Source organism: Pan troglodytes, chromosome 4 (genome assembly GCF_028858775.2).
Source record: "Pan troglodytes isolate AG18354 chromosome 4, NHGRI_mPanTro3-v2.0_pri, whole genome shotgun sequence".
Taxonomy (NCBI): Eukaryota; Metazoa; Chordata; class Mammalia; order Primates; family Hominidae; genus Pan; species Pan troglodytes.
In genome coordinates, this window is record NC_072402.2 from 69,330,932 (window position 1) to 69,344,545 (window position 13,614).

Here is a 13,614-nt window from a genome sequence, read left to right on the forward strand (position 1 = left end):
AATCTCATGTCAAATTGTAATCCCCAGTGTTGGAGGAGGGGCCTGGTGGGAGGTGACTGGTTCGTGGGGGCAGATATCCCCCTAGGTGTTCTCATGATAGTGAGTTCGTTCTCACGAGATCTGGCTGTTTAAAGTGTGTAGCACCTTCCACTTTAGTCTTCTACTCTGGCCATGTAAGACGTGACTTCTTCCTCTTTACCTTCCACCATGATTGTAAGTTTCCTGAGGCTTCCTCAGCCATGCTTCCTGTACAGCCTGCAGAACTGTAAGCCAATTAAGCTTCTTTTCTTTGTAAATTACCCAGTTTCAGGTAGTTCCATGCAATAACAGACTAATACATAAATCTAAATAGTAGTTTTAGGTTTACAGAAAAATTGAGCCAATATTATAGAGAATTCTTATAGATGCCCTTTGCCCTGCATACATTTTCCCCATTATTAATATTTGCAATAGTGTGGTATATTTGATACAAGTAGGGAACCAATATTGATATGTTATTATTGACTAAAGTCCATACTTTACATTAGGGTTCATCCTTTATGTCGCACAGTTCTATGGGTTTTAACTGTGTAATTTTTGTTTGTTTGACTTCTTTCACTTACTATAATCATTTCAAGATTCATTCATGTTTTTATGTGTATCACATGTTTGTTCCTTTTTATTCCACCTTTTGTTTATTCACATGTTTGTGGACATTTGAGTTGTTTCCAACTTGGAACAAATTCAGATAAAGCTGCTATGAACATTCATGTGTAAGCCTTTGTGTACACATAAGCTTTTGGGAAAATACCTAGAAGTGGAATGACTGGGTTATATGGTAAGAGTACGTTTAACTTTCTGAGGAATTGGAAAACTGTTTTTCCAAAATAGTCATACTGTTTTTTATTCCGACCAGCAGTGTATGAGTTCTGGTTGCTCCACATCTTTGTCAACATCTGGGATTGTCAGTCTTTAATTTTAGCCATCTTAACAGGTGTGTGATATCTAATTTTTAAAATTTGCATTTCCCTAATAATTAATGGTGATGAACATATTTCTTATACTTATTGGCTATCTGAATATCATCAATGGTAGGTACCCATTTTCACATCTTTTGTCCATTTTTGTATTGGTTTGTTTTCCTATTACTCTGTTTTGAGAGTTCTTTATATATTCTGGATGTAAGTCCTTTATCAGATATAAGATTTAAAAATTGTTTTTTCTTTCTCTTAACATTGTCTTTCAAAGATCAGAAGCTTTTAATTTTGATAAAGTTCAACTTACCAATTTTTTAATGGATCAAGCTTTTGGTATTGTATCTAATAACTCTTTGCGTGATCCAAGGACACAAAAATACTTTATGTTTTTTTCCAGAAATTTTATCTTTTTATGTTTTATTTACATTTAGGTTTGTGATTCATTTTGAGATAATTTTTGTATATGGAGTAAGATATAGATTCAGGTTTATGATTTTTGCATATGGATATCCATTTGTTCTCACACCATTTGTTGAAAAGAATATTCTTCCTCCATTGATTTATCTTTGCACCTTTATCAAAAATTAATTGACCAGGCTGGGCATGATGGCTCATGCCTGTAATCTCAGCACTTTGGGAAGCCAAGGATCACTTGAGGCCAGGAGTTCGAGACCAGCTAGGAGTTCGAGGCCTCTCTAGAGACAGGGAGACCTTGTCTCTTTGGAAAAAAAAAAAAAAGGCATGGTGACACACATCTGTGGCTCCAGCTACTCAAGAGACTGAGGTAGGAGAAATTCTTAAACCTGGGAGGTAAAGGGTGTAGTGAGCCATAACTGTGCCACTACACTCCAGTAAAACTCTGTCTTAAATAAAAAAAAATTGGCTGGGCACGATGGCTCACGCCTATAATCCCAGCTCTTTGGGAGGCTGAGGTGGGTGGATCACTTGAGGTCAGAAGTTCGAAACCAGCCTGGCCAACATGGTGAAACCCATCTCTACTAAAAATACAAACAAAAAAATTAGCCAGGCATGGTGGCGGGCACCTGTAATCCCAGCTACTTGAGAGGCTGAGGCAGGAGAATTGCTTGAACCCAGGAGGCGGAGGTTGCAGCGAGCCAAGATCACACCACTGCACTCCAGCCTGGGCGACAGAGTGAGACTCCATCTCAAAAAATAAATAAATAAATAAATAAATAAATAAATAAATAAATAAAATTGACTAGGTATGTTTGGTTCTATTTCTGATCCCACTCTGTATTCTGTTTTGTTAGTCTGTATGTCTGTCATTATACCAATACTACACTGTTTTGATTACTGTAGCTTTTTTTTTTTAAGACAGGGTCTCTGTGTTGCCCAGGCTGGCATGCAGTAGCACAATTACAGCCCACTGCAGCCTCAACCTCCGGGGCTTAAGCGATCCTCCCACCTCAGCCTCTCAAGTAGCTGGGACTACAGGCATGCACCACCACGCCTGGCTAATTTTTTATTATTTGTAGAGACAGTGTCTCGCTATGTTGCCCAGGTTGGTCTCGAGCTCCTGTCCTCAAGCAATCCTCCTGCCTCAGCCTCCTAAAGTGTTGGGATTACAGGTGTAAGCCACTGTGCCCAGCCTACTGTAGCTTTATAATGTAACTTAAAATAAGATGGTATAAGTAGTCCTCCAACTTAGTTTCTCTTTTTCAAAATTGTTTTATTCTTCTAGGTCCTCTGCAGTTTTAGAATATATATAATGAGCTATGTATAGCTTTTATTGCATAATAGAAGTTGAGTCATTATCAATAAATCAGTTATTCTTTAGTCTCAGGATTAAAACAAACAATGTAAAAGAAAAAACTTCATGTGTCACACTTTAGGTAGACAGATATTTTCTAGCTAGGTAAATAATGTCAATATTCTGTGCCATGTGAGAACTCAGCATAGAATTATGATTGCATTTTTATATCAGTTAAGGTTATTTGGTTCAAGGCATCAGAAATGTAAAGGGGATTTGATGGGAAAATGTTGGGGTAGCTCATTGAAGTGGAGGAGGAGCTGCAAGATCTAGGGTAGCTCTGAGAACCTTTAGACGTTGGACATAAGTACTCACTGTCGTCATGATTCTATTAGCCGTTCTCCTTTGTGTCTCTCTGGGATTTTATTTTCCTAGGCTATTTCGTGTAATGGAGCCCATGGCCTCCAAGAAGAGGAACTTTCTCTACCACAAGACAAATTTTGGAAAGGAATCTGATTGGCTCAGCCTGGACCACTTTCATTACTAGATTAGTCACCATTATTAGGGAAATGGAAAACTCTAATTGGTGAGCTCTGGAGTTTAATGTGAGGAAGTTTTCCCAAAGGAAGGGATTACTGTTGTCAGAAGTATGGAAAGTAGTTGTTGGGTACACAAACCCAACGGATATTCACCACCATGTACTACACACAGCTGGGAGATAGAACTATTTGATGACCTTAAAGCAATAGATTGCAGTTGGTGGGCTTTCTGAAATTCTCCTTGATACATACCGTGTACCCTGCTTTTCCTAAAAAAAAAAAAAAAAACTATTCTCCTTGGGCTATGTGACATATTATATATAACACGTAAAAGTTGCCAGTATTTACATCTTGGTTTTATGTTTGTGAAATTATTGCTGATACTGTTTTGTTTAAATATTATATGGTAGTCCATAATCTTCATTCATATTTTTCTCTACTTTCTCCTTTAGGGTGCTGGAAATGTAAACAAGAATAGACTGTTCATTCCTGATGGCTTTTAGTCTATACTAACATATTGTTTGTCATGGCATCCGAGACTGAAAAGACCCATGCTTTACTGCAGACTTGTAGCACCGAATCTCTTATTTCCAGCCTTGGTCTGGGGGCATTTTGCCTTGTAGCTGACAGACTTCTTCAGTTTTCCACAATTCAGCAAAATGACTGGCTTCGTGCTCTCTCAGATAATGCAGTACATTGTGTAATTGGCATGTGGTCATGGGCGGTAGTCATTGGAATCAAGAAGAAGACTGACTTTGGAGAAATCATTTTAGCTGGATTTTTAGCCTCTGTTATTGATGTAGACCACTTTTTTCTAGCTGGATCCATGTCTTTAAAGGTAAAAAGCATAGGCTTAATTTTTCTGATCTTTAATTTCCTTAGCACTATTTTGCTGATCTTTACAGCATCATTTAGAACTAGAGAGGATTTGTCTTAAAATAGGAAAGCACATTCATGTAACCTTTTTGACCACTTAGTACTTGCCTAAAGATGCACAGACATGTTGCTAATCAAATTATTTGCCATCACAAACTGCTATGGATTCACCTAGAGCAAAGACCCACGAACTGTACCTAAAGAGTTCAGTGCTGGCTTACAGAGGATGCGTTTAGCCAGGTCTTGAAGAAAGTATTAGCAAACCGGTTTAAATTAACAGGGGTGATTCTCAAGGCTGTCCTAGTTCTTTCTGTATCAGTGTACTTTCTTCAGGAGCACACTTAACATTTCCCCCTTATTCTTTATGTTTTACAGTTAGTATGCAGCTCCTAAGTACTCCGTAAAAGTTGAATAGCTTTAAGATGATTCCCAGTCCTGAGGAATGACTTGAACAGATTAATTCTCCCAGTCCCTTTTGGAGCGAAAGGCATGTATTTCAATTGGACTGGCTAGAACACAGTCCCTTGTGGAGAAATTGAGGAATTTCACTGAGGCATTCAGGAGTTCAGTTATATAGTTCACAAATGAACTAAACTTAAAATGTTGGTTCAGATAATATTTTCTAAATGTCAGAAGATTTGCCTGCATTTTACGTGCTTATGATCTATAAACATTTCAGGAAAGAAATCTAAACTCATAGAGCAAGGACTTTCTGTTTCATTCACCCCTGGCCTAGAACAATGCCTGGCTTACCTAGGAGATATTCAGGAAATATTTGTGGAATGAATGAGAAATATTCACTTTTTCCTATTATGCGTCAAGTACCAGGTATTTCTCAGAAATTGTTTCACTTATTTAGAAACTTAATCAGTAAAGAATCAGTAATGCTAATTAAAGACAAACTTTTGTGCTATAAGTAGAGTTAGCATAACATTTTGTTTAAGATTGAAATGAGAAGACTTGAGTTTGAATCCTGGTTGTTTGGTGTTAGTAGAGTACTTTTCTTTTTTTTAGTTTTTTTTTTTTTTTAATGGATTTAGGGCCACAAGCACAGTTGTATAACGTGTATGTATTGCATAGCGGTAAAGTCTGAGCTTTTAGTGTACCCGTCACTCTAATGCTGTACAAATAGTATTTTATCTCTCACCTCTTCTCACTCTCCCACCTCTTGGAGTCTCCAGTGTCTATTATTCCACTCTGTATGTCCATGTGTACCCATTGTTTAGCTCTCGCTTACAAGTGAGAACATGTGTGTTTTTTTAACTTTCTGTTTCTGCATCATTTCACTAAGGATAATGGCCTCCAGTTCCATCCATGTTGCTGTACAAGACACGATTTTATTATTTTGTATGGGCAAGTAGTGTTCCATGGTGTGATTATATATCAATCACATTTTATCCAGTCATCCACTGAAGGACACTTAGGTTAATTCCATGACTTTGCTATTGTGTATAGTGCTGTCATAATCATACAAGTGCAGGTGTCTTTTTTATATAATGATTTCTTTTCTTTTTTCTTTCTTTTTTTTTTTTTTTTTGAGATAGGGTCTTGCTGTGATGCCCAGGCTGGAGTGCAGTGGTGTGATCACGGCTCACTGCAGCATCAACCTCTTGGGCTCAGGCAATTCTCCCACCTCAGCCTCCTGAGTATCTGGGACCATAGTCACACGCCACCATGCCAGGCTAATTTTTAAAAAATTATTTGTAGAGGCAGGGTCTCCCTATGTTGCCCAGTCTGGTCTCAAACTCTTAGACTCAAGTGATCCTCCCACCTCAACCTCCCAAAGTGCTGGGATTACAGGCACGAGCCACTGTGGCTGGCAATGATTAGTTTTTTATAATAACTTATTTTCCTTTAGAAGATATTCAGTAGTGGGATTGCTGGATCAAAAGGTAGTTCTATTTTTAGTTCTTTGAGAAATCTCCATACTGTTTTCCATAGAGGTTATACTAATTTGTATTCCCACCAACAATGTATAAGTGTTCCCTTTTCTCTGCATCCTTGCCAGCATCTGTTGGTTTTTGACTTTTTAATAATAGCCATTCTGATGGTGTGTGATGGCATCTCATTGTGGTTTTAATTTGCATTTCTCTGATTATTAGTGATATGGAGCATTTTTTCATGTTTATTGGCTGTTTCTGTGTCTTCTTTTGAAAAATGTCTGTTCATGTCCTTTGCCCACTTTTTGATGGGGTTATTTGTTTTATTCTTGTTGAGTTGTTTGAGTTTCTTGTAGATTCTGGATATGAGCCCTTTTTCAAATGAACCCTACTTTCTCCCATCCTGTAGGTTGTCTGTTTACTCTATTGATTATTTCCTTTGCTGTGCAGAAGCTCTTTAGTTTAATTAAGTTCCCTTTTCTTCTTTAAATTTTAATTTCTTCATCTGTAATATGTGGATTATAACATTACTTACCTTGTGGGGTTGTTGTGAGGATTAAATAAGCATGATAAGTGACATGGCCTGGTAAATATTAACAGTAAATGGGCCGGGAGCGGTGGCTTATGCCAGTAATCTCCCAGCACTTTGGAGGCAGAGGTGAGATCAAAAGATCGAGACCATCCTGGCCAACATGGTGAAATCCCGTCTCTACTAAAAATACAAAAAAAAAAAAATTAGCTGGGCATAGTGGCAGGCGCCTGTAATCCCAGCTACTTGGGAGGTTGAGGCAAGAGAATTGCTTGAACCCGGGAGGTGGAGGTTGCAATGAGCCAAGATCACACCATTGCACTCCAGCCTGGGCAAGAAGAGCGAAACTCTGTCTCAAAAAAACAAAACAAACAAGCAAAAAAACAATAAATGTTAGAGATTGGGATAAGCTATGAAACATTATAAAATATGTGATTCATAAATGTGTTCATCTAGAATTTATTCTATTATAATTTTTAAAAGCATTTAGGCTGCATAACGTATTTATCCTTTAATTCACTTAGAAGCACTATTGTTAAGAATATGAACTATAGAGTTAGACAGACCCAGGGTCAAATCCCAGCTGTGCCACTCATTAACTGCACAGTATGGGGGAAGTAACTAGCCTCACTGCCTCAGTTTCCTCTGCTGTAAAATGCTACCTACCACATAGAGTTGTTATAAGGATCAAATGAGATAGTGCACATAAAGTACAGCATAGTTCTAGTATTAATCATTATTTTTGAATTAAGTATTAAAATATTTTACATCCACCATAAGGTGGTATGTGATTATCAGTAATAAATATCAAAACTGAATAAGTATTCATGACAGTGATCTATTTTTACTTCTATGATTCTATGATAATTCCATTTTCTTTCATTATTCATTGTTTTTCTATTAATAAAAAAATCAAAGGCCAGGCACAGTGGCTCATGCCTGTAACCCCAACACTGTGAGGCTGAGATGGGAGGATCACTTGAGGCCAGGAGCTGAAGACCAGCTTGGGCAACAGGGCCAGACCCCATCTCTACAAAAAATAAAAAACTAGCCAGGCATGGTGGTGTATGCCTATAGTTCCACCTAATCAGGAGGCTGAGGCAAGAGGATCACTTGAGCCCAGGAGTTTGAGGTTACAGTGAGCTAAGATTGTGCCACTATACTCCAGCCTGGGCTTTGAGACAGCACAAGTCTCTGTCAAAAAAAAAAAAAAAAAAAAAAAAAAAACGCTACATTGATATTTTAGACATCAGCCAACAACAAGAATTTCCAGTTTCTTTTTTAGCAGCTATTAATATAAATAGATGTTAATTCACAAATAAGAGTGTAAAGAATCAGTGTGGCTGTAAACATATCCAGAGCATAACTCAACATCAGGTTATTGCTTTCTTGCAAGTAGTGATTACCATAGGCTCCTTAATCCCATCCTGTTGAAAATGTTGTACTTCCTATTAAAGGTGTCTCCAGTCTTTCCAATCAGTTCTATGATTTATATTTTACTAATATGGATTATAAACTAAACCTTTATTACTATAGTACATAAAAGTGCTTTTATTGGGGGGAGAAATCCAATGCCAGTGTAATACTATTGCCTTTGCAAGTTATTTTATCTTTTGCGTGGAGGGCTTAAAAAATGTTCTTTTATCATTATTACAGTAATAGCTCTACTAAATTGTCTTGAAGCTTATCATTGAGTCAGTTTTTTCAGATGGGCTCTTTTAATAGATTCGCATTTTTATTTTTCGTTTTCTTGGATCATAGCTTTAAATACTCGTTCCATTCTATTTCTTTGTTTTTCTTCTTTAGGGACTACAGTTACACATATGTTGTTTCTTTTTGCCTGTATTCTATTTCAGCTATTTTCTACCTGTTTTTACTTTTTTCCTCATATCATTTTTATTCTCTTGGTTGGTTTCCTGCATTTTTTCTTTTCTTTCTTGAGACAGAGTCTTACTCTGTTGCCCAGTTTGGGGTGCAGTGGCGTGATCTCAGCTCACTGCAACCTCTGCCTCCTATGTTCAAGGGATTCTCATGCCTCAGCCTCCTGAGTAGCTGGAATAGCAGGCATGCACCACCATACCCAGCTAATTTTTGTATTAATTTTTTCAATGTGCCTTATTAAACTTTCATTTGACCTATTCTCCCTTGGATACATTGCAATATAGTCATTTATTAGATTGTTTTTGTTTTTTTTCCATACTGAGTTTAATCAATTATTATCTTTTTTTAATCTTTTTTTTTCCATTTTTGAATTTCTGATTCAAGATTTTTTTATGTCCCCATATGGTTGTTTGAGATTTAACTTACTTTGGAGTCTTGTGATATAATTTTCTTATGTTTTATGTAGTTTAAAAAATATTCTTTTTTGTTTTGTATTTGTTACTAGGAACAGGGTTCAAGAGATGGTTTTTTTTGTGGGGGGGGTTGTTTTTTAGACAGAGTTTCACTCTTATTGCCCAGGCTGGAGTGCAACGGTATGATCTCAGCTCACCTCAACCTCCACCTCCCAGGTTCAAGCGATTCTCCTACCTCAGCCTCCCAATTAGCTGGGATTACAGGCATGCACCACCATGCCCAGCTAATTTTGTATTTTTAGTAGAAACGGGGTTTCTTCATGTTGGTCAGGCTGGTCTCGAGCTCCTGACCTCAGGTGATCAGCCCGCCTCAGCCTCTCAAAGTGCTGGGATTACAGGCGTGAGCCACTCCACGTGGCCTGATATTTTTATTCTGTTTCTGATTTTCCTCCTATACTAGCTTTTTATAGATTTGTTCTATTTTATCACTTCATTTCATGATATTACATGATTCTTTATTCTAACATATTCTTGGTTAAGGCAGTGTTAGCAAAAGGACCAATGATGAACTTAACATATTGTGGATATAGAATTTAAAAACAAAGGTGAAGACAAAAGTAGAATAATAATACAGAAATGGTACATGTTCTGATGAAGTAGAAGTAAAACAAAATGTGGAGGAGAAGGCAGGGAAAGGGGAGCGTAAAATAAACTCTTTGATGTTCAGACCGTAGGTGAGAGGTAAAGAATACTCGTTTGAGGAGAGGGTTTATAGGATTCCTTGTTCAAGGGTGGTCTGATTTGACAGTGGGACAAGGTAGAGTCTCTTTAATAGGTAACTTTTTTTCATGTGGTCGGAACATTGTCTGATTTTTGTTTGTGTTTTTTGGACAGGAAACTACATTTCTTCCTTTTACTTCTTCTTTTCCTTTTCACCATCCAGTCTCCAAAGGGTGTCTCTCCCTTTCTTACCATCGTCTCCCCCAGAATCAATACCTTTCAGAGTCTTGAAGGTCCACTCTTAAGTCCTTTCCCTGCAGTTAGTGCTGTGACCTACCAGGACACTCTTCAGTATTTTCACACTTAAACTGAACTTCCTAGTGGTAATTTTAGATCAATCTTAGGTTTCCCCTCTTCTCTCTTCAATATAGTTTTTCCTGACTTGGATGGAAGTGTGAGAGAGAGAACCCACTGATTTGGTGTTTATGTTAATACTTATGGGTAATTTCAAATATGGGCATTCTCTGGCTTCTGTTTATGCTGAGGGTTTGAGATTTTGTGTAGTTTTATTTGTCCTTCATGTTTTATAATACTTTTAGAGGATATGTGCAGAGATTCAGATTTAGACAATCATAACTATCCTCAGCTTTATTTTTGTTTAGGGATTATCTCGCCGCAAATTAGTCTTTAAAGCAGGTGAGAACAAAACCCTACTCATGAATCATTCAGGGATTAAGCCTGAAATTTTTATTGGTTCAGATATTGAGTATACATTTTGATAGTGGTTTAGAAATTTACTGAAGTTTGCCGGGCATCATGGCTCACGTCTGTAATCCCAGCACCTTGGGAGGCCAAGGTGGGTGGATCATCTGAGTTCAGGAGTTCGAGACCAGCCTGGCCAACATGGTGAAACCCTGTCTCTACTAAAAATACAAAAATTAGCCGGGCATGGTGGCAGGTGCCTATGATCCCAGCTACTCGGGAGGCTGAGGCTGGAGAATTTTAACCCGAGAGGCAGAGATTGCAGTGAGCCGAGATTGCGCCACTGCACACCAGCCTGGGCAACTGAGCAAGACTCTACCTAAAAAAAAAAAAAAGAAATTTACTGAAGTTTATTTAACTCAATTTTAGAATATGTATTTAAAATAATATAATTTTTCTAAATGTTGTAAATAAATTCCAAAAGTGTTTATAGCTAATATAAAATGGATATAACAAAAATATTTCCCTCTTTTGCCTTAACTAAAGAATATTTTATTTGGTTGTGAGATATTTTTACAGTGCTCTTAGAGGCCCTGGATAATTATATAAAACTCCAAATTACACAAACTGTACACTTAGATTATAAATTATGTTCATATTGTGAATTTTCTAAGCAAATAATGGGAAACTTAAAAAATTAATCACCATATTCCTGAGACCTTGATTTTATTTTTAATGTAAAGGATATCCTGCTCACACTTTTATATTCTTTTATATATATATAATTTTGGTATATGTATCCTGAAGTGGCATAGAACATGTTTCTTTTGCATGTCCAATAGACTCTGGAAAATATTTTAAAATATTAAGAAGCATGTATAAAATTTTGTTTTGCTAGAAAGGAAATGATACTCGCTATTACTTTGCTCCCTCAGGCTGCTTTGACTCTCCCGCGAAGACCTTTCCTTCACTGTTCTACTGTGATTCCCGTTGTGGTTCTGACCCTGAAATTTACTATGCACCTTTTCAAGCTCAAAGACTCATGGTGCTTTCTTCCCTGGATGTTATTTATATCCTGGACTTCACATCATATCCGAGATGGGATTCGTCATGGTTTGTGGATATGCCCATTTGGAAAAACTTCTCCTTTGCCATTCTGGCTTTATGTAATAATCACATCATCTTTACCTCACATCTGTTCATTCGTTATGTATTTAACAGGAACCAGACAAATGATGTCTTCAAAACATGGAGTTCGTATTGATGTCTGAGGTACACGGCAGTCTTAGAGAAGCAAATGGCTCAGATGATGATAATTAAGAGTAGCCAACATTAAAGTTAATTTTTAAAAATACAGTTAGGTGTTTATATTATTTAGTTATTATAATTCTGGAATCCTCTTGCTCAGGAAGCATATACAACTTTTTTAAAAATTATACTTGTTATTATTCTACTTCTCTTCTATGACAACTCTAGTGCAATATTAGAGTTTCATTTATTCCACAATATATTTTTATTGTTTTTTTCTGTTTATCTGGCTTTACTAGTAGTTCTTCTAGATTAACATCCAGTTTATTTTCTGGAAATATACCTGGAATTTATTCCATTTCCTAACGAAAAACAGCTCAAATTTTAGGGTAGCTAATTTGTAAAGAGTTAACATTATATTTGGATCCAATTTTCCTGAGATATTGAAATAGTGAAATCACCAAATAAATGATATGAATCATTTAACTATACAAATGTATAGTTAATGCTAACATGTATTTATTTTCATATATGTTGATCCTGAGTGAAATTTAATTTGCAGAATACTTTATGAGTTATGATTACTGGCAAAACCTTCAGAGCACTTGTGACACATCATTATAATATCCAGTAGCTAACATTAGATCTAGCTTATTATTTCAGAAATTAATTTAGGAAATAATTATTAAAACATGTTGGCTACAGTAACACTTTACTGAAGTAGTATTTTTTGGTATCTCTAGCCTAGAATCTCGTGTGTTAGTTTTAACTGTTTTGAAAATAATAAGTAACATTAACAAAATGTTGATATTTGGATCATAACCATAACATTTGAATTTATGCAAAAAAAAGACCAGAAATGTCATTTCAAATGTAAATTCCTGAATGTACCATTAAAATTATTTTAGTTGCTATCAGTTTGTTTATATACTATTTTATATACTATTCTAAAATATTTTACTCTGCCTGATACTGAAAGACAGCATATATTTTTTTCAAAATAAAGTTTTAGGAAATTTGCTTTTTCCTTTTTCTTTCAGGTTGATCTTCTATTAAAATGATTCCTCTTTATTAGAGAAGGAAAATTTAGTTGCTATACATCTTATATTTGCACAGTTTATTAAAGTCAGTGCCCTAAAGGTACCTGCTTTTCTTTGTGGCATATGTGGCATCTGCTGTCTTCAGATTTTCTTACAGTTTTGTGATTTATAATGTTAGTGATTGGTGCCTTATTCTCTGAGGAAAGATGGAGGGTTCATAAAGCAATGCCTTATCCACAGCAGATTTTCTTGTATATTAAGTTAAACAGAATTCTGTAAATTATTATGAAGGTTCAAGCTCTTTAGGGGAGTTTTTTTTCTTGTTGTTAACAAATTGGTTGCAATCTATTATATTTTGCAATTGATTAGATATTACAGTCTACTTATTTTTCAAGAGTAATTATTGTATAAGTTTGGTTGGTATAATGGTAAATATTATATAGTGGGGGTAAATTTGATTAGAGTTTTTTTTTTAAGCACTGGCTTCAGAAATCCATGGAAATAAAGTCTGTATCTTGTGTAACAATTCCTGACTAAATTGCAAAACCTTTTCTACTTTTTCTTTCTTCATATTAAACAAATAAATATTATTAAAAATATAGGGCCTTATTTAAGAATGCTACATAGTGACCGGACATGGTGGCTCACGCCTGTAATCCCAACACTTTGGGAGGCCGAGGCAGGCAGATCACTTGATGTCAGGAGTTCGAGACCAGCCTGGCCAACATGGTGAAACCCCGTCTCTACTAAATATACAAAAATTAACTGGGCGTGCTGGTGTGCACCTGTAGTTTCAGCTATTCGGGAGGCTGAGGCAGACAATGGCTTGAACCTGGGAGGCAGAGGTTGTAGTGACCTGAGATGGGGCCACTGCACTGCAGCCTGTGTGACAGAGGGAGACTGTCTTAAAAAATAAACATAAAATAAATAAATAAGAATGCTACATAGGCATTTTTTGGGTTGTCATAACTTTTCTTTACTAGAATGGGAATTCACTTTTGAACATAACTCCTTGCTTAAACAATCTGCACATTTTATGTGTGGATTCATCTTGGTTCCTACCTCTACCATCGGAAATCTTCCTTGTCCTCTAAATCAGCAGTCCCCAGCCTTTTGGCA

The 13,614-nt window shown here is 36.4% G+C and overlaps 1 protein-coding gene across 5 annotated transcripts in view; it reads left to right on the forward strand.

Moving 5' to 3' along the window:
• TMEM267 (transmembrane protein 267) overlaps positions 1-13,021 on the forward strand; it is a 39,777-nt gene extending 26,756 nt beyond the window's left edge. For 4 of the 5 annotated variants that reach the window (XM_009449205.5, XM_009449202.5, XM_009449201.5 and 1 more), the window contains exons 2-3: positions 3,659-4,044; positions 11,143-13,021. In XM_009449205.5, coding sequence (XP_009447480.3) covers positions 3,733-4,044; positions 11,143-11,478 — 648 coding nt within the window. In that variant the 5' untranslated portion in view covers positions 3,659-3,732 and the 3' untranslated portion in view covers positions 11,479-13,021. The remainder of the gene's footprint in view (positions 1-3,658; positions 4,045-11,142) is intronic. The other variant, XM_063810479.1, reaches the window with a different exon arrangement.
• Positions 13,022-13,614: the final 593 nt, after the last annotated feature.